Source organism: Labrus mixtus, chromosome 1 (genome assembly GCF_963584025.1).
Source record: "Labrus mixtus chromosome 1, fLabMix1.1, whole genome shotgun sequence".
Lineage (NCBI taxonomy): Eukaryota > Metazoa > Chordata > Actinopteri > Labriformes > Labridae > Labrus > Labrus mixtus.
Genome location: NC_083612.1, coordinates 8,690,334 through 8,711,031, shown reverse-complemented (window position 1 = coordinate 8,711,031; position 20,698 = coordinate 8,690,334). Strand labels below are relative to the sequence as shown.

At 43.2% G+C, this 20,698-nt stretch overlaps 2 protein-coding genes across 2 annotated transcripts in view; one reads left to right on the top strand and one right to left on the bottom strand.

Moving 5' to 3' along the window:
- The window catches only part of c1qtnf4 (C1q and TNF related 4), a 30,538-nt gene extending 21,638 nt beyond the window's left edge, over positions 1–8,900 (top strand). The window contains exons 2-3 of the mRNA XM_061053864.1: positions 6,248–6,609; positions 7,201–8,900. Coding sequence (XP_060909847.1) covers positions 6,253–6,609; positions 7,201–8,019 — 1,176 coding nt within the window. The 5' untranslated portion in view covers positions 6,248–6,252 and the 3' untranslated portion in view covers positions 8,020–8,900. The remainder of the gene's footprint in view (positions 1–6,247; positions 6,610–7,200) is intronic.
- Positions 8,901–14,914: 6,014 nt separating this feature from the next.
- Positions 14,915–19,516, bottom strand: ndufs3 (NADH:ubiquinone oxidoreductase core subunit S3). Its single transcript, XM_061054110.1, has 7 exons — positions 19,387–19,516; positions 18,911–18,976; positions 17,494–17,591; positions 16,791–16,940; positions 16,499–16,624; positions 15,776–15,895; positions 14,915–15,211 (listed from the first exon to the last, which is right to left on the bottom strand). Exons 1-7 carry the CDS (start codon positions 19,439–19,441, stop codon positions 15,044–15,046), a joined length of 783 nt encoding a protein of 260 aa, XP_060910093.1. The 5' UTR covers positions 19,442–19,516; the 3' UTR covers positions 14,915–15,043.
- Positions 19,517–20,698: the final 1,182 nt, after the last annotated feature.

The following is a 20,698-nucleotide window of genomic DNA, read 5'->3' as shown; positions in this document are numbered from 1 at the left end:
GAAATCAAGTATATCCTCTGAAAACAACTCATTTTCTGAGTCATGACTGTCTACAATGGGTGTAACACCCGAGTCCCACTGTCTGTGATGTTTTCAGAGTCCTATCTTCACTTTGTTTACATCGCCCGGACGGCCGGCTGACTCCTGTCCTCACTTATAAAAGTTGTTTAATTGAGGGACTAGAGAAAAGAAGAATAACATACTGTACTCACTGCTTAACTGTGTTTCTAGATCACGCTCATTTCAGGTAAATTTACATGCAGTGTGAAGATACGAGCATAATAAAGATCGCTAGCATTAGCATGCTAACACAACAATGCACCGTTTCATGCTGGTGCTCAAGGGCGACATCTGCTGGATCAAAAAATCACATATAAAGCCTTTAAGTAAACTAAGAATATAGCTTATAGGAAGCAAACCTTATGTGAAGTCTTGATATATATGTCACAAAAATCAGGCAAAACAGAGATGTTGGAGGTCATGATTCACACAAGGTCCATATACTGGTTCTTTGTGAATGGAGCTGATGGTAACAGTTACAGGAAATAAACCAGGTTAAAAATAGAACCTTTAAATTTGTGGTCAGTTTTTGTAAACAGATGATAGAAAAACAAACAAAGCAGGCCTGTGACAGCATCCGAACTCTAGATTAATACATGCTTCACATCCATCTATCGCCCGGACCTTTTATTTTCCACCCACAAACCATTTCCTGCATCACCACAATACATGGATCGCAGGTTACAGACTCATAAAACAGATACTGGACTGCTTTGTGTTTTGCCCGTCAAGAGCTGAACCAGACGTCCACCCTTCACGTCGTGTGTGGTGAAATAAAAAGGAAAGCACACACACACACACACACAAGCAGCACTTCTCTGTTACATCGGGCTTCACTCGGCAGAGCTGTGGGGAGTCATCGGGCCGTGCAGACGGCGACTGCTCGCCCGAGACCACTTCTCCTCGGCTGACCTCCCTTAAGATCAGAGTCCACCTGATAACACCGCAGCCAGGCTCACTGAAGCGTGCGAGCCTTCGTCTTCCAGGATGATAAAGTGTTTCGTACTCCAGTTTTGAGTTGGTAGGAAACAAAATGAAATAGATGAAACAAACGGAACGAGAACAGAAAACATGTTTTTATGATTTTTAGCCGGCTGTCAATGCGGTTTGTTTTTAGGAATAATGAGTCGTTCACTGATTTCCTGAGGATTTCCTTTAAGGATGTTTCTTTTCTGAAAAGCCGATATTGACACTGCTGTCATACTGTGCAGAAAACATTTGATGGGGTGATTATTAAAAATTTCATGAAGTTAAGTTAGTTTAAAAGAAAAGCTCCTCAGGCGTCTTGAAAACTTTTCTTCAGAAGCCGTCACTGCTCTCTTTTTCTCTTGTAGTCTTTACTCCTCTCACAGTGAAGATCAAGAGGCGTCAGTCAGTCAGTCAGTCAGTTAGTCAGTCAGTCCTCCGAGCGGAGCTAGACTGAAATATGCCAACACATTGGAGGATGTCTTGAACACTACAGGATGATTAATCATGCATCTGGTCGTCCGGTCGATCAAGCTGTTTAAGAAGCTAACCCTCTCTGAAACACTGGTGACGTATGAGTCGTTCATGTATCAGAGATCTGCAGGATCAAACTCTTGTCTCTCTGCAAACTCTGTGATATTTGTGCAACAAGCCACAACAGTCTGCAGCAAAGTGCGCGTTTACTATCTCAGTAGAAATCTGCATTTTGCACAGGCGGAAGAGCAACAACAGAGACGAGGGTTTGTCTTCATGAATCTATCTGATACCACAGAAAAGAAAAGAAACAATTCACTGGACATAAAAGAAAGAGGCTCTTTGGTAACCAACAAAACGAGGTTGCTAAAATCCAATCTTAAGGGCCTTTCAGAGAGGACGCGGTGTGTGCTGCACTCACCAAGGAGTATAGGTCGCGGAGCAGAAGGGGAGGGGACGCGAGCGAAAAGCAACGCTGCATGTTGCTAGGTGACCGAAACATTCATCGGGAAGATAGCTAGCCTACTTGTTGGATGCACATTATGTTTGTATCTGTCCTTTATTCAGTAGAAAGCTCTGATCTTTCTACTGTTGAGGAGGAGGACAGAAGCAGCACAGAAGGAGAGGCTGTGTGTTCATGAAATCCTCAGGGGAAGACAGGACTTGAGGGAGTTTAGGCTCGTCCAGGAGCTGCAGCTCTATAACGACCGCTTCACAACCAGAACACACATTTCTGTTTTAAACTCACCTGGTACGCCCCCAAACTGTTGGACATTTCTTTTCAAACGAGACATTTCTCTCCGATGTCCCGGAAGGTGAGTAAACTGGAGCTCAGGAAAGTGGGACACTGTTTGTTGTGATATGATCTTCCCTCCTATTGGACGCTCGGAGGTGACGTCACTGAGCGCTGCGCCCAAGTTGAACATTTTTTTAAATTCAGAGCTGTGCTTGAGAACGGCAAAGTAAGACCTTGCGCTGCACTCTAAAGACCTAAACCCTGAAACCTTTATACCCCTTGACACAGACAATCTCTGCTTAAACCATCAGAACTAAAGCAAGTGTGATGAAATGATTGCTATGAGTGTGAATATAACCATTTAAAATTGTGTGCATACTGAAAAACAAGATCTAGTAAAAGCGACAAAAATGCAAACCATGTGTACCGGTGCTACGTGCCTGGATTCATTCTGCTGAAGTCTTTTCTACTCGCTTGTGTTCTGCTGCGTCTCTCGGTGCTTTTCTCCCATGGGTGCTCATTATGGAAGAGGTTTGTTTGATCTATTCTTCGGTTTCTGTTTGAACCTGAAGCGTCACACCGACTCTCTGAGGAGTTCAGTCTGTCGGGTAAAAAAAAAAAACGGGCTGCCATCACACACACAAACAAACATTATTCCACCGTGCGAGCTGCCATTACACCAACAAGCCTCACTGATGCACCGTCAATGAGGCTCTTATTGTTTTAGGCTATACAGTTAAAATGTGAATTCACTCTCATTAAGGCTGAGTTGTACTATTTGCAGAGAGTAAATAGTGCAGCACTGTTTGCTCTCACAGAATGGATTTCTCCCTCTGCTGCAGCGGGACGAGTAATCACACAAAAACGATCCGTCCTGCCTCAGTGCCTTAAGTACAATTAAGCGCTATAATTAGTTTCCATTTAAAGAGGTCGATTCGGTACAAACATACAAGAGGAGCATTCAGTTTTCAACTGTAAATAACTTGAAGGCCCAGGCGGTGACGCGTTGAGACTGTGAAAGCGGAGAGAAGTCGTAAAATCTTCAGCATCTAAACACATTTCTACTTTCAGTGATGATGAAATCCTTCCTGCAGAGTGAAGAGGAGGCTGTCAGAATGAAACACGGCACGACGAGCACTGATTCATACCAGCTCTGTAAATAAAGTGATGAGTCTGACACACATGGATGTCCTCTTTGCCAAAACTGTTCCAAAACAACATAAGCAGGATTTCCAGGGATGTTTTCAAACCGTCTCCACAAACAAAATGAAAAATGTACATTTTATGACAAATCGAATGTATGTTTAATACCTTTGAGGGGGAAAAGGGAGACAGGGAGATGATTTGCTTTAGGTTTCTCGGGTTTAGCATATTGTTTTTTTTATCTCACAAAGGAAGAAGACTGAAGGACTGTGACATTTTTAAAATGAACAAAAGCGAGTAAAAAAAAAAATTACCATCATAGCAGAGTCCATGAGATGTTTGAGGTATATCCGAAAGAACTCAAACCAAGAAGTTCCAGCAAATAGGTGAAAACACAAGCAGACACAATAAGGGCGAGGCTCACAGTCACAAAGGAAGGAAAGGAAACAAAGGAAGGAAGTAAAGCATCAAAGAGAGACAGAGAAGTGACAAAGTAAACCAGGAAAAGACAAAAGAAGTGATCATCAACTGGAGGCATGTTTGCCACATTCGGTCCCCCAAAGTTTCCCATCCAGCCCTCAGAATATAAATCATATCTGGTGATTCAACAAAAAACAAAAAAATTAAATCACAAGGCTGAAATACTCGCATTAGGTAAAGGGGATAAATTACATTTCCCTTCTGACACCAACTTTCTCACACCAGGCTTGACGGCTTTCAGGATAATGTACAAACATTATTTTAAAGTCCGGCCCCCCCAAAGTGTCTGTCAAGAAAAAACAACTGGCCCTTGTGCAAATGTATTTGATGACCCTTGGACTAAAGTATAAAATGTGCTCACACTGTCAGACTGGATCGTTTATGATGCACGACCAAAGCTCAGACTGGACAGGTGAAAACAGGACAGGTCATGGACAATCATCAGTAAGGTTTCCTTTGAAAACTCCCGCAGACAGAGGATGTCCGCTGTCTCATACGCGCCACTCAAAAACAAACACCAGACACTGTCTGTCAGTTTGTGCGGGCACAATCAGGATAAAAGCCCTGGAGATGGGGATTCAGCTAGTTGTTCTGCACTCACTGTGCCGGTCTGTAGCAGCTGATCGGTCCATATATGGCCACCTGTTCACTGCACAACTATAGACATGACAAAACACCCACAAAATGCAGACAAAAACAAAAGCGACCCGGACAATTAATATGATGGTAAAGTTTCAGAGACTGACCAAAAGGAATGCATAGAGTGCGCAGAATAGGAACAGATAGGGAACAAAGTTTTTCATAACAGTGGGAACAATGGCCTCAGGGACGGAGATAAGGACTTCTGTTTGATCAGAGTTTAGTTGTAAGTAATTGTCTGCCATCCATGCTTTAATGGGCTGCACGGTGGTGTTGTGGTTAGTGGTGTTGCCTCACAGCGAGGAGGTTTCTGGTTCTAATCCCCGTCGGACAGGAGCCGGACTCTGTGTGGAGTTTGCATGTTGTCCCTCCTGCTACTCCTGTACCTTAGAGTAAAGTGTCAGTTTACCGTAGATACCTGTACTGCTGAGGCCTTTTGTATGAGAAGAAAAACTAAACGGAAAATGCAGCAGCCTTACATGACCCACTTCTTAACCTCATTATTGAGGTGATAAAGGAGAAGCTCGAGCTGCGTCGTATATTTTCTCTCCTTATATTCTCCTCATGTAGGCCGATAAACTGCACTGAGCACCTCCTCTGGGTCTGAAGCTCTGCACACAGTATCTGTTTCTGTGCGAGGATACTGTGAGAGCGCTGTCAGCTCCACCTGTGTGTGTGTGTGTGTGTGTGTGTGTGTGTGTGTGTGTGTGTGTGTCTGCTTCCTGCTGCTTCATTAGTGGAGGACAATGAGACTACAAGAGCGCTTGTCTCTGCTAATAAAAGACACATTAATACCTCCTCTGCAGAGGGCGATATGCTTGAATAGCAGCACAGGGATTCTGTGTTTGTGTTTTATGCATGAAGCCTATTTGTTGAATCTTTGTGATGTGCAAATGCATGCTGTCTTAAATTATGCGGCTATTGTCTGTTTAGGTGAAGGGCTTCAATGCTTTACCTTCAAACATTTGAAGCGTGCTTAATTTATCGTTATTGTTGGGTCTTGTTGGAATCACAATGGATTGTGGGATTTGTAGTTCATTCGCTTCCAGAAAAAAAACATGTAAACAGCCTTTGCCTTTTTCTCCGTTTTATGTGCTGAATCAAATGTTTTATCGTCACGAGTATTCAGGTTGCTGGTTGTCTTGGTTCCAGGATCAAAGTTGTTGGTGTAAGGATTTTCTGAATTGTCAATCTAGGATGCGAATGGGGAAATTGACTTCCAGAACCACAGCCGTGCAGAAAAGTTGGTGGTCACTGTTGAGCGCTGTATTGGAGTTGCTTAAGACTGCTTTTTAAATGGCCAGCAGGGGGCGACTCCACCGATTGCAATTATATTTGGATTTTTACACAACTTGCTAGGTGACTTTTTAAGCTAGTGTTACCGGCACCAGACTTAGGGGAAATCTGGACCGGCAGCAAAGGTTACACAGGCTAGATAAGAGGACAAACTTTTAGCGTCTTGCTCATGCCAGCTCGTTTATTGTCTGAACTGCGCATGTGCAGGACTAAGTGATAAAGTCTCTCTAGGGAATCCACAGTGGCATAATAGCACCATCTCCTGGGTAAACTGAATATTACCATGTGAAAATCTGTCATTACAATTAGAATGGCTCATAAAATATTACAAAAAATTAGGGGGATTTCTGTTTAAATAAAAACTTTATATGTAGCGTTTTCAACCTACTACACTAGTTTTAGTTTATTCAATAGAGCAATGTGCTCATATCCCTTTTCTTTATGTTTCTGCAGATACAATGCTGCTCCAAGCGAGCGTGCTGATTGGCCTGCTGTGCCTGAGCCATACGGGCGGTGTCTTGGGTTTCGCCCGTCTGCAGGATGAAGTGGAGCTGCGTTCGGCGTTCTCCGTCGCTCGCACCAACAGCATGGAGGGCGGGCCCAAGATGACAGTGACCTTTGACGCTGTGTATGTCAACATCGGTGGGGATTTTGACCCCAAAGCTGGCATGCTGCGCTGTCGTATCCCCGGGGCCTACTACTTCTCCTTCACTGTGGGAAAGTTTCCACACAAAGACCTGTCAGTGATGCTGATGAAGAACAGGAACGAGGTGCAGGCCATCGTGTACGAGGAAAACGCCGGAGAGGAGAGGAAGGTGGGTTGAGACCTCTGAGATTTGTTTGTCTTCGTTTTGTTTTGTCTTCTGGAGCTCCAACCAGCCGATTGTTTTTCTCCTTTATTTTCATTATTTTAAATTTATCCCATTAAAACAACACAACAACCTTAAATCTTCCTTCAAGTATTGTGTGTGTAATTTCAGACACAGACATATACCCTTGACAGTGAGTGTAGCTTTTTTCCCCTGCTTCCTGTCCTTGTGCTAAGCTAACTGTTGCCTCTAATTAGAACAACAATTCAACATCAGCAAAATGTTGAACTACAGACTTCCATAAGCCTCTTATCTAAACAATAACAGAATGCTGTTACAGGATGGATTTCACCCTCGAAGGAAGTGTTAACAGAGGTCTTTTGTCATGTCAGAGCTTATGAAGCCTTGCGGGTCTTATCTCAGAGTGTGTGTTCATGTCGTTGTGGTGGTGAATGAAAGCAGAACAGAGCGGATTACTCTACACGTTCCTCTGAATGAGGACCTGTGAGACATATGGACGATCGGGTTATGTTTTGGTGTGAGAGCGACCTTGGGGTGTGGATCAGGTGGGTTACTAAAGTCTGCTTCCCTCCTCAGGTGCAGAGTCAGAGCGTGATGCTGCAGCTCGACTTCGGCGACACCGTCTGGCTCCGCCTCCACGGTGACCCTCGCTACGCGCTCTACAGCAACACCGGACACTACACCACCTTCAACGGCTACCTCATCTACCCTGATACCTACGGCTACCAGACACACCACCACCAGCGACCTCCTGCCTCCAACTCCCAGCAGCCCCTGCATGAGAACAACCCCCTGTCAGACGATAACCAGGGCACAGAGCATGACGTGTCTGCAACAAGAGGCACGCAGGAGGAGAGGGTGCAACATACTGAGGAAGAGGAGGATGAGGATGATGAGGAGGAGGATGACCAGAGGTCTGCTTTCTCTGTTGGACGCACCCAAAGCATTGTGGGAGTCAACCAGGTGGGCCTGCCGCAGCACCAGCCAGTCAGCTTCGACACCGCCTTTGTCAACATCGGAGAGGACTTCAACGTGACCGAGGGTTTGTTCACCTGCCGCGTGCCCGGCGCCTACTACTTCTCCTTCAACGTGGGCAAGCTGCCGCAGAAGACGCTGTCCGTGAAGCTGATGAAGAACCACCTGGAGGTGCAGGCGATGATCTACGACGACAGCGTGGGGGAGAAAGCTCTGCAGAGTCAGAGCCTGATGCTGTCGCTGAAACCCGGAGACACGGTCTGGCTCTACTCGCACCAGAGAGACGGCTTCGGGGCCTACAGCAACCACGCCAAGTACATCACCTTCACCGGCTTCCTGGTCTACCCAGACTTCCCCACAACCACAACCACCACCTCCACCAACACGGCCACCGGCAGCCAGTCAGAAAAGAAACCCTAGCTGCAGCACACAATGATACAGACTGAACATTGTCAGAGGAATTCATGCAAAGTGGGAAAAGTCTCAGAGTCCAGAAAAGTGGCTGGGCAGATTATGAACTGTGTGTAAACACTCATCATGAATGTTTTCTGTGAAGCTTCCTCTTCATATGAATTCCTTTGCAAAGTCACAGAGACCTTGAACCTTGAGAGCAGAGCTTAAATGAAAATCTCTTCATTTCCCAGGTAATGGTTTCCCAGGAAATAACTTCATCACACTCAAATGTGGACCCTGAAGGACCGCAATCGTGAACTCTGAAATGAAAATTCAGTCCTTACCTGCTCTCCTCTGTGTCAGCGTAACTCTCAATTAAGTGGGAATGACCACCGCCGGAAATGATTCCATCTATTTTACAGCTCAAAGACTCCTCTCTGCCCAGTTTCAGTGCACCGTGATTTAAGTGGACACGCATCTTTTCATCCTCTGATGGAAGGATGACGGATCCAAAACTTACAGCCAACAACTCCCCTTTAAAGTGAAAACAAAGACTCAATCCAGTCTAATTATCAGCCCTAAGAACAAATTGAATGCTGTTTTATTGAACAGTAAGCCAGGATTGTTAAATTGGAGCCGTCTTGGCCCCATTTTTGAGACGTTGTGGGGAAAGTTTCTAAGTGGGACAAAAAGTTTTGGAGTTGCTCCAGTAGATTGCTTCAGCTGGTGATTGCAAGACGTTCTGTTATGACTACAAAATAATCCTCAGAGCAAATTGGCCTGATCGGCACGGCTGTGGCTCAGTTGGCAAAGTCGGTCATCTCAACCAAATGGTTTGGGGTTCAATCCCCAGCTCCTGCAGCTACATGTCCGATGTGTCCTTGGGCAAGACACTTAACCCTGAATTGCTGGCGGCAGCAGCATCTGAATATGTTTGAATAGGATTAGTTACTTCAGACGGTCATTTTACAGAGCAGCCTCTACTATCTAATAATGTGTAGTTTTGACCTGCGGTGTAAAAGCGCGTCAGAAGTAGTAGAGTACTCAGAAGACTAGAAAAGCGCTATACAAGCTCAAGTCCATTTACCAAGTCCATCTCCTAAGATGCTTTATGATGCCAATGACAGGCTCACTTTTGTTAATGTCCGACAACAATACAGAAAATAATCCTTACAGAAATATACATTTATAGAACTAAACAACTACTAGCCTTGCTGCCATCACTGCGTCTTCTTAAAGACTACCAGCTGGAGCAATCTCTCGGAGCGATCCTGTGCTTTAGATGAAAAATGTGTAAAATAAGAAATCCCAGATTTCCCCCTAGGTGGTATCAGAAAGTGTAAAAATCCAACATATGAGTTTTAACTGACACGGAGGCGAGGGAGTAATCACAGAACTTTGATTTTACAGTGAAATATTTCTGTAAGCGCATTTGTTATCCTCGTCACTGACTCTGTGTTTCTGCTTGTGTGTTAAAAAAAAAAAAAAAAAAGTCTTTATATTTCTTTATGTCTTTGGAGGCATGTGAAAACAATATGCAGTGTGTTCTGTGTCAAAATGAGTTTTTCTTCTCTTCACTCTTGAGCGTTTTCTCGGCCACAGCGGGAGCAGAGGACAGCGGGACGAACCGACACATTTCTGTTCAAAGAGTGCAGACTGCATATCCATCCCGTATACCGACTGTTGACCACATGCCGCCTCTGGGCCTGCTGAGATCTGGACCGTAATTTGATTCTAATTTGAGCAGCGTTTAATTCATTTCTTCAGATGGCGACCACTGCGGGGGAAATTGAAGTGCTTCTCTCGGGGGCCCGCTGTAATATGCATGTCTGTTTAATTTCACGCCGCCCGGAGGAAGATGACGCTGTTCAAATTGTGATGAACCTCGACTTTATGAAATCACCGACTGTGCTGCAGAGGCACCATGTGAAGTGATGCTTTGCAGTGATTTAACGTTGACATTTACTTTTTCATCAGAGTTAACTGGATGAGAGTTCTGGAATAGTTAAATTCTGATATGAACTGTGGTCTCAACACACCAGTGAGCTGTTTACTTACTCAGCAGAAAGAGAGCTCTGTTTCCACTTTAATTAAGTCACATTGTAATATGTTGACCAAATTCAGTTTTTTGTGTTTTGTGCTGAAAGGATTGAAAAAGGACATTTTAAACTCCATCCATCTATCTATTTTCTTCCACTTATCAGAGGTCGGGTGGCGGTGGCAGCAGGCGCAGGAAGTCAACCCAGACTTCCCCTCTCCCCGGCAACGTTTTCCAGCTCCTCCTGGGGGGATTCCAAATACAAACCCTGAGTTGGTGGTGACCAAAACAGAGGCTTAAAGGCCCTGACACATCAAGGAGATCGTCGGCCGTGGGTCCTAATTGGACCGTCGGTGAGCGGTCGTCGCCCCTAGTTTTTGCGGTGTGTCCCGCTCCATCGCTATCCGTCGGCCCCCGTCTTCCTTTTTTTCGGTCGGTGAGAGTAATGTTCCGAGGTTTCATTTATCTCCAGCTCTCGACACAGGTTCGGGAAAGCCCCTTGAGCATGCCGCTGTAGTATCCATGAGGACATGAAAATGCTCTTCTCGTATCCTAACGAAGGACTACCGCCGCCTGCTGGCATGGAGAGTTATTTCCTCTCAGGCATGAGCAGAATGTATGTGGTGGTTGGCCGTCAGCTGTAGTCTTTGCGGTGTGTTCAAGTGCAACTTTTTGGCCAAGGCAAAAGGCACCCTGAGTCACAGTCGGCCTTTGTCTCCACTAGTTCTTTGCCGTCTGCTTGGTGTGTCAGGGCCTTTAAACACAGTGAACGGTGGTTTTATACTCACCAGATTCACACAAGCACAAAATGACTTGTAATACGTTTGATAAGTTAAGTGGTCCTCCAAATAAGTCACAAGCTTCCAATGTCTCTTAAGACTTTATCTGGCAGGAGAAAAATATTTAATATGTCCATGTTGAAGTCATGACGACTATGGAAGGGGGTCTCAAGCTGAAAGGACTCCTGCAGGTCCTGGAACAGACTTTGAAAACCATCAGGTTCGTTTTTTTAAAACACGTGTCATGCTAAGAAGCTTCCATTAAACCTAAGTAGCATTTTTTTTTAAAAAGCTTGTGGAAGGTAATACTCTAAAAGAGCTGATGCAGGATAGAAGCTTTCTCAACTCGGGGTCCGTTGACCCTGAGGGGTCCTTGAAGAGGTTGCAGGGATTCCCCAGAAAATGTGGACATATTTAGGTTTGTCATTTACTTGAAGACGTTGGCCCAACAAAGGGAATAATGACCTTTCTGTTCATAGCTTTCACAATCATCACCGTCAACTGATCAGTATAAAATATTGACGCTAATGGAATAACAAAATCTCATCAAGTAAATGTCTGCAGCCTGATGTGCATCAGTTGGGCACCTTGAGAGTCACTAAAGAAAAGAAAAGCACAATAAGAAATGTACTATGATCTGTAAAAAAACATTTAAAAAAATCTATCTAATACTTTCAGGATAAGTCTGGAAAGCTGAATATTTCTCTGTCACCTCTCTGTGATCTCATCGTCAGCGGGGAAATGGTCTCACACCTTCTCCAAAAACTAATAAGAGAAAGTTACTCTCTGGAGTCACACTCTCAGCAGGACTCTCTCTCTCTCCTCACACTGTTACTAATCGACAATTTCCTGTCCTCCGCGGCTGCACTGACTTCTCGGAAAGTGACAACACTTTGGACAATGAGATAATTTCGTTTTTCACAGTATGAAATTAAACTGTGACTGTGCCTCATTTCAGATCGTAATGTATTCTGTCACAGTCGGACCCTTTGGTGGTTTCTCCATCCCAGCCTCACAGGAGCTCTGCTTTCAGTTTCACCTTCAGACGGCGCTGACCCAGTTCGACAAACCGGTGTGTGAAGGTGAAAGCTGGTTATGAAAACACAGAGTTCATTCACTATGGTGTCAGAAGCACTTTTGATATGCATGCATGTAACTGAAACTGCAGTGAGTTAAAAAAAAAAATAATGAAGATGTCTGAGCAGCTTCACAGGCTCAGTCTGCGCCTGTTAACTGTCATCCAGAGATTTATCTGTACAGTTCCTGACATTATGTTGGATGTTTCTGGTCTGTGCTTCTTTATTTCTGATTGAACTGGTGACGGATCGATCATTCTGTATTAGAAACTATGTCGAGCAGACGTGGGTCGATTGTTAAATATGAAATACTTCCTGGTTGTTGCCAGGGGCGTGTCCAGAAGGATGGTGGCATGGGCCCCCCTTAAAATTTGATTGGCCACCCCGGGTGCCACCCCAAATACCTGAACTATAATTAGCTATATGTCTTGTTGGAGGGGAGGACTTGTGTTACAATCAACCGTAGGGCTCAACAGTGTGGTCCCGGAAGTAAAAATCCTATTAAAGATCTTCATAGCGGACATGATTTTTAGCCATGTCATAACCATCCAAGTTAGGCTGACTACAAGCTACCTGAGTGTGAAACGATGGTTTATGATCTTGTAGGAGACACAAGTTGGTATGATATCAACCTCGTTTTAAGAAAAACAAGATTTAGTCACGATATGGGGGCAAAGGACTACACTACCCACGATCATAGAGTGTCACAGCGACGTCTCTGATTGGTTTAGCTTGCTGTTTCCCGCCTCTCTGTGTCATATGCGAAAACAGATAGTTTCGCTAGCTGGCTAGCTGGTTAGTTACCTAACACGAAATGTAGGCTACTAATAACCTTCCTATACTCACAAAATACAAACTGCAAGATATATTAATTAGAAAACTTAATTGATCTCCAGCTGGGAAACTCATTAACACTTGCATTAACAGTATAAACACTAAAACAACGACAAAAGTTACTTTTAAGAGGAAACTATATAATTTGCAATGGATTGTGGGATGTGTAGTTCCTGGACTCCGGACGAAAAGTATGTACACAGTCCTGTACCTTTGCCTTTTTCTCAGTTTTTAATGACGTTTTGGCGCCAAATTAAATTAACTACAGTCATATGTTTTGGGGTAGCTGGTTGTCTTGGTTCCAGGCTTCAATCTCTTGATTTAAGAATTCAGTGAAAAATCAAGGGAGGATTTGAAAGGGGAAATTTACTTCCGGAAACAGAGCCGCCGAAAAAGTGGGCAGTCACTGTTGCCCTCTGTTGGGACTGTGTTGCTAACTGAAAAACTTTAAAAAATACATTTATCTGCAACATTTTGGTACTGAATAATTGCCAATACATGAGTTGCAGTGTGCAGGACTTTTCCTGCAGTTATTTTAAGTATGTAAAATTGTAACTTTGGACATTATGTTGAGTTTTTTAAATCCTTAAATTTAAAACTAAATTAAGCCACAGGGATTTTAATGGTGCCGCCCTGTCTGTTTAGTTAACATGTGAATATTACTGTAAGTAGTTAAATCAGACATGAGGCTTAATGTATGATATTCAAACAGACTTAATGACACGCCCCTAGTTGTTGCCTCTTAATCTTTGCATACAAGCCAAAGAGAACGGGAAAAACAACAACACCAAATGATGGAAACATAAGTAAAAGAAAAACTAAACAACTTGTTGACCCACGTGTTGTTTTCAGTAGTCCGGATCATGTTGACTCTTTGAAATGTTTTGAGTATTTCTTTGGTGTAAACTGAATGCTTCAATGAACATGTTTGACTGAATAAAAAACAGAAAAGTAAAGACCGAGCTGTTGTTCAATCACTGACACGAGATAAAGACAGAAGTTAAAGATCCCCGCGATCAGCAGGTAGAGAAATGACTGCTGCACGTTCCTGAGTTTACATCGCGTGCTGCAGTGCCACCTGCTGGGGAAGGTCAGTATGGGTAGATCTGCTAAGAGGGAAAACAATCATACTTCTCAACTAAAGTGCGAACATTTTAAGATTTAACCCTCTTACTGGATAAAAGGAAACTTTTCTCAACAAGGTTTTCACTGTGATAATGGTGTCTTGCTTTAAATATCATACATGAAGACTTCACTGTTGGAAGTTTGCTCTTTTCACGGGATAAGCTAAAGGGTGAACGGACTTGAGCTTGTATATTTCTTTTCTAGTCTTCTGTTTACTCAAAGCGCTTTTATGCCTCAAGTCAAACCCACACATTCACACACTGATGACACTACCGCTCAGTTTTGTTGTCAAAAATATCTGTATGTAATCAAGAGGATTGGCTGCTACTTTAGTTTTTAAGTCCAACTGAAATTAAAAAATATATATTTAAATCCTTCACGCTTACACCCCTTATCATCATATTTGGCACCTATCTAATATAATCTGACTGACTCACCCTGCCTACTCTCTTTCAGCTGTTTCAGTGACATTATCCAGCATGTGTCACAAATGTACGCTTTACAGAGAAAGTTTTTATAGGTCTTAAAGACTCTTAGTAATTATTGAAATGATGATTCATAATTCAGTCAATTTAGCAAACGATCGAATGATTCAGTTGATCAAATAAATGGCCAAAAATTGTGAACACCCCCTTGTCTTCTTTTTATTAGGTCTATTTTTCTTTAAGCTTTCTTAGCCTGAAGTTTAGAAAATCTTTGTCAAAATAAACGATGACGGGGAGCCGATAGTCGCACGCCCCACGTATGGAGGCTGTAGTCCTCTTCACAGCGACGGTTGTCAGCCTTTTGCTGCATGTCGCCCACCACTCTCTCCTCCCAACTTTTCCTGTCTCTCTTCATCTTTCCTATCTGACAAAGGCAAAATAAACCATGACGACTGGTCCTAATCAGGAGGAAATCCAGGCAGCAAGGAGACACACTGAAATGCTGAAACCAGAAAAGAGGACGCTGAAATATCAGCAGCTGATTTTAGAAGGTTGTAAGGGATGAAATGTGGAGTCACATTTAGAGGGGTAAAGTTCAGGTGTACACACGCAGTTGACCAGATAACTTACAGCACCACTAAAAAATCTCTTTTCAGGATTGTTTTATTCTTAGTTTTATTTACATAAATATTCAGGTGGCTTTGTTCAGTTGGGGGGCGGGGGATCCCAAAATGACTCGGACAGACAGAACGTGGGGATGAATCATGAGGGACGTCATTTCTTCTCAGGAGCCTCTCCAGCCTCCAGTTTGGGCGGGGCGTCTTTGGGCTCCCTGTGCGCCGGGAAAACCTCCCAGGGCGTGTTCAGGTCAAACTTCCTGAACTCCTGCGACAGCTCCACGGGCTCGGCCACCACGCGCTTCACCTCGTCATCATAGCGCACCTGAGGAGGGAGACACGCGTCAGTTGTCAATATGAATGCATGTTTACATCTCTTCAAAGCAGTTTGAGGGTTTTTGAGGTTATCATTGATGCATCCCAAAGACTAAAAAAAAACTCAAAAATGTAACAAGAAATAATCCACAAGGAGCTTTTTCTTTTATGAGATCCTGACCAGATGATACATTTTTAAAACCAGATCTAAGAGGCTAATTGAATTATTTATTCCTTCAAGGAAATAGATGCACTTAAAGTACTACTGAAAGTACTTTGAGGATAAATTATCCTTTCCTGGCAGGAACTATAGAGGATATGTTCAGGGCCGGTGGGAGTCCTGACTTCATTACCATGAGCTCTATAAATAATTGAATAAAAAAACACAAACACAGGCTCCAGCAGAGGTTGAGACTAAACGTCTGGGCACAGCTTCCATCCTGCCAGTCTCACTGACACCATGCCAATACTACTGCATTTATTTTTGGAAGGAAACAAAATGATTAATTCACCGATGAGGCAGATTAAAACAGACCAAGCTGCACTGGGCAGACGTGTTGTTGTCAGCGCTCACCTCCACGTATCCCGAGAGAGGAAAGTCCTTCCTGAAGGGATGACCCTCGAAGCCGTAGTCGGTCAGAATACGCCTCAGGTCTGGGTGGTTGGCGAAGAACACACCGAACATGTCCCACACCTGGCAAAACACACAGAAACGCCAAAATCACACACAATTACTCCAGCTAATCTATTTGACTCGCTCAAGAGGAATTCTGTTTTTTTATAACAAATTTAAAAAGGTGCACTGATCAACTGACATTGTAGCTATAAATAGATCTTATTCTTTGTTGTTGTCGCTCTGTTTGTCTCTATCCTTCTCTTCTTCCTGCATCTCTTAGGGCGCACTCACACGCTTCACCTCTAAAGTCCAGTTCATTTGACTAGTGCACGATACACTTCCCCTAGCACGCTTGGATGAGGCGATTGGCTTTAGCACGGTACGGGACAACTGGGCCTAGTGTGAGTGCGCCAGCAGAGGCTGTCTTAAATGTGCAATACATACAAACTTGACTGAGTTGAAGTTGTCTCATTTCCCCTGAACATTATTTTGCAGCCATCACAGACTGTTTCATGGCTGCAGGATGAAACAATCTACTGAAACAAATCCAAAACTTGCTGTCAGTCATTTGAACCCAGATTTTTTTCCCCCCTTTTTTTAGTCCCCACTGAGAAAGACTGACGTGGGATTCAAATAAATAAATACTGACTCTTCAGACTGGGCCTGCAGGTTCTGACTCACCTCCCTCTCGTACCAGTTTGCAGCCATGTGGACCGGCACAGCAGAGTCCACAGGGGTTAACTCATCTGTGTACGTCTTAACACGGATACGGGAGTTGTAGCGCAGCGACAGCAGGTTGTACACAATCTGTGAAGCAACAAAGACACATTATCAACAACATTCAGACAACTTAAATGCATCTTATTGTACCAGAACAAGCACAGAAATATTGTTAGAAGAAAAGTAAAAAAAAGTGTAGAAAGAATAAAAGCCGAATCAGTCTCTGTCTGTGTGTCCGTGGTGTGACAGCTACCTCAAAGCGGTTCTGCCGTGAGGGGATGTCGACAGCCGTCAGGTCGATCATGTTCCTGAACTGGGCGTTGGTGTGGTCCCTCAGGAAGGTCAGCACAGGGACAACGCCATCAGGATGGATCATCACCTCCAGCTCATTATAACAGGTCACCTACACATCCAAATGAGTAAATGCATTTAGCTCAAGTGGTCTCAATTTGTTCTGCATGAAGTTTGAGTGAACTGATGTTAGAACACAGCATGATAAAATCTCTGAGTTCTTAGGGGCGCCTGTAGACTAGTGGTTGGTTGCGCGCCCCATGTACTGAGGCTATAGCCCTCAAAGCAGGCGGCCGTGTGGCTCCTTTCCCACGATATATGACCCTAGCCACTGTTCTTTCTCTAAAAAATAAACGGCATAAAAAAAATCCGAAGAATTCCCCTCGAGAGAGTGGGAGGGTGTGACGTTTATTCCCTGCAATCCATGCACAATCACAGACTGTATGCACCGGTGCGATCTCTGCGCACGTAATTGAACAGCTGCATTAAGTTTCCTGTTCTCCAGTATGTTCTTCTCTGCTCTTTTGTTGATGTTGTGATTCTGCTAAACTACACGTAACATGAGTATAAAGACAAATATTGCAACACATTGAAATTTGCAGGGCTGCATATTATGTGAAAAGCACTCGAGTATATAATGTTCATAAAGAAGCAGATGAACTGACCTGGACCTGCTGGATGTATTTGGGCATCATTTCGGACACATACTCCCCAAACGCTGTCAGCTGGTTGTGAGTGACGGCATCCTTGGGCCTGACGGTGGCTGCATAAAGAAAAGAGGACAATTCAACAACGACAGCTCTAATCACACAGAACTCACATTTATTCAATCCCCCGCCGGGGACCAGGCCACCACCCCTAATTGTTAAAAAAGAGGAAACACTGCTATCTATTTATTTCTCTACCATACTTTTTTTTTTTTAAGCCCCTCCCATTTAAGGCCCAGTCCCTTTGACTAGCCTAAATGTTGCCGTATGTTTTGACATATGAAGGCAGGTCTCAATTAGAGGCCCCAAAATATAAAGTGTCAAAATAGTTTGTTTGAGGAATTAAAAATAAGGAGGAAGAGCAGCAAGACACAAAAAAACAGATTTACTACTAAATCATCTGTCCAAGTAAGACAACATAATACTCATTATGCAGTGTTTCCCCTAGGTTTACAGCGTTGGGGGGGACAAGCCGACATGGCGACACAAACACTTGAAGGAATCTTGGTGTTCATGTGTTACTTTTAATGACAGCTGTCCTTTTCTATCGGAAAGGTATCCTTAAATGACTTCTTTCCCTGATTTCAGACTCTATCCACTATCATATCTCTACAATAAAGGCACAAAAATAAATATAAAAAAGAAAAACGGGGGGCCGTATACTGTTATGTATACAGGCCATGAGGCAGGTTTGCATGCTGTCCTACAAAACAAGATCAACTAAATGATTTATTTTTTATTTTTTTTAAATTGACATCCTAAATTTATACACATTGAGTTAATCTTTCTGGTATACATTTACAATTTCATAAGTCTTTCCCATCTTGGGCTGTGCACGAGTTTTGTTTGAGCTTTGTTTTCATAGAGTGAAGTAAATAGAAGTTTTGTGGTATCTATCTATAAATCTACTACTTGAAATAGAATATAATAGAATTACTTTATTGATCCTAAACTGGGAAATTGTGGCGTTACAGCAGCAGGTTATCCAAACACACAATATGAGTAAAAAACACAATGTTAGCAAATCTAAGCACAATATAATATTAAATACAAAGTAAATAAGCACTAAAACTAAGAATGTGAATATATACAACCAGGATTTAACTAAGCATTACTAGTCTTAAACAGGAAGATTAAATGTAAATGTGCAAAAACAGAGTCATAAATGGACAGTATTGATATAAGTTATGAGTGTAGACATATAATAAGCAGAAACTATACAATATAACAGCGAGTAGACAGACATATGAAGTGAACATGAGTGCAGGGATCATTTGTAAATATTGGGTAAAACCAAACATTTAAGGACATAGAAGGCAACTGCATTCAACTTTTGAATTACATAAACACACAGTAAGACATGTTGTGTACTCACGACTGGTCTCTGTGGTGGAGCTCTGCAGCCTGCTCTGCTGCTGGAGGACACAGGAACTCCTGGCAACTGAACAAAGCAAGGAAGGAGTCAAACCCGGAGTAAAACACACTTTAAACACCTTAAACACCTTAAACACTTTAAACACCTGAATCTACAGCAGCGGAGGACATGACATCAGCTGGCACCAAAAATTAAACACCCCTGGTCCTATATACACCAATAACACCTCATTTAACCATTACAAATCAGTAAACTTTCACATTATGATGCCTGTGTGGTTTTCATGCTCGTTATTCAACCCGCTGCAGAATGAAGCTAACATTAGCATTAGCTAGCTCGAAGGTCAAACCAGACACGTTTGACTGTTAGAAATAAACCAGTGTGGATTTCACGGGTACGCAGATGCACGTAGATTAAGACAGCACACTGAAGGACACACTACACGCAAACTAAAAGGAGATTAGAGTCTTTCTTACTGTTGTAACTCCGTCCAAGTCCTCCGCGGACAAACCGCATCAACGACGCCGCCATGTCTGCTCCGCTTGCTGTTTTCTTCGGACTGAAATGAGACTGTTGGCGGGTTGGCGCCCCCTGGTGGTCAGGAGCGGTCTGGCGCCCCCTGGTGGACAGGAGCGGTCTGTCGCCCCCTGGTGGTCAGGAGCGGTCTGGCGCCCCCTGGTGGACAGGAGCGGTCTGTCGCCCCCTGGTGGACAGGAGCGGTATGTCGCCCCCTGGTGGTCAGGAGCGGTCTGTCGCCCCTGGTGGACAGGAGGAGGAGTCTGCCAAATGTATTTAGGCACAAATCCCTTGATAATGAGGCTAAGCGTTTACTAAGATCTCCAGGCACTTACTTGTTTTAATGCTGATTTTTAATTCTCATCTTTCATCACTTCCTAACAGCAGCAGAGCCACAATTTATACATTCAGCTGCACTATTTGTAAATGACTGCCACCTGATAAGAGACAAACAGGTAGTATATGTTTATATGTATTTATTCATAAATGTATACATTAAGATACATCAACATAATTTAGTTTTTACAATAACGTTTGTTACCATTCATGCCAATAAAGCATCGTGCACCTCAGGGATGGGCAACTTTGGTCACAGCAAGGAGCCACATTCATTTAATACTCACTGCCAGAGGGCCAAATTGTAGAATACAAAAACAATTACAGTCAATTATGTCTCAAATTTAACTCAACATAAACCAGTGATCAAATATAATTATGGACATTTTTCTGGTTTTCATGATTTCATGGCAGATTTTGTCATGTTTTCTTCATGTTTCCAATTAATTCATATGTAAAAATTGACCTGAGGGCCACGTTGAGGGTTGATGGGGGTCGCATGTGGCCCCCAGGCCGCAAGTTGCCCACCCCTGGTGTACCTGAACCTTCCCAATGTTTCCGTCTCACTTTTATACTCATGTTTCTTAATTCCTCTGCCTGCTCATTATCTCTTAATCTTGATTCCTTTCATGCTTTTGTATTCATGACTATGTTTTCTTGACTCTGTAGCACTTCAAGATTTCTTTAAATAAAAAGTGTTTTCCACAAAAAAAACAACCTTTTCATTAAATCTAGTTGTGTTTATTTAACGTGGACATACTGTAACATTGGTGACATAACGTTTAAACATGCTCAAGTCCCAGATGCACCTCTCCACAGGAGGCTTTTAGAAGTTACAGGTATAAAGAACGAAAAAAAGAAAATATCTTTTCTTTTAAAAACAAGTAGATAAAACAAAGCAGGAACGTAGAAACATGTGGAGCCCTGATTTCAATG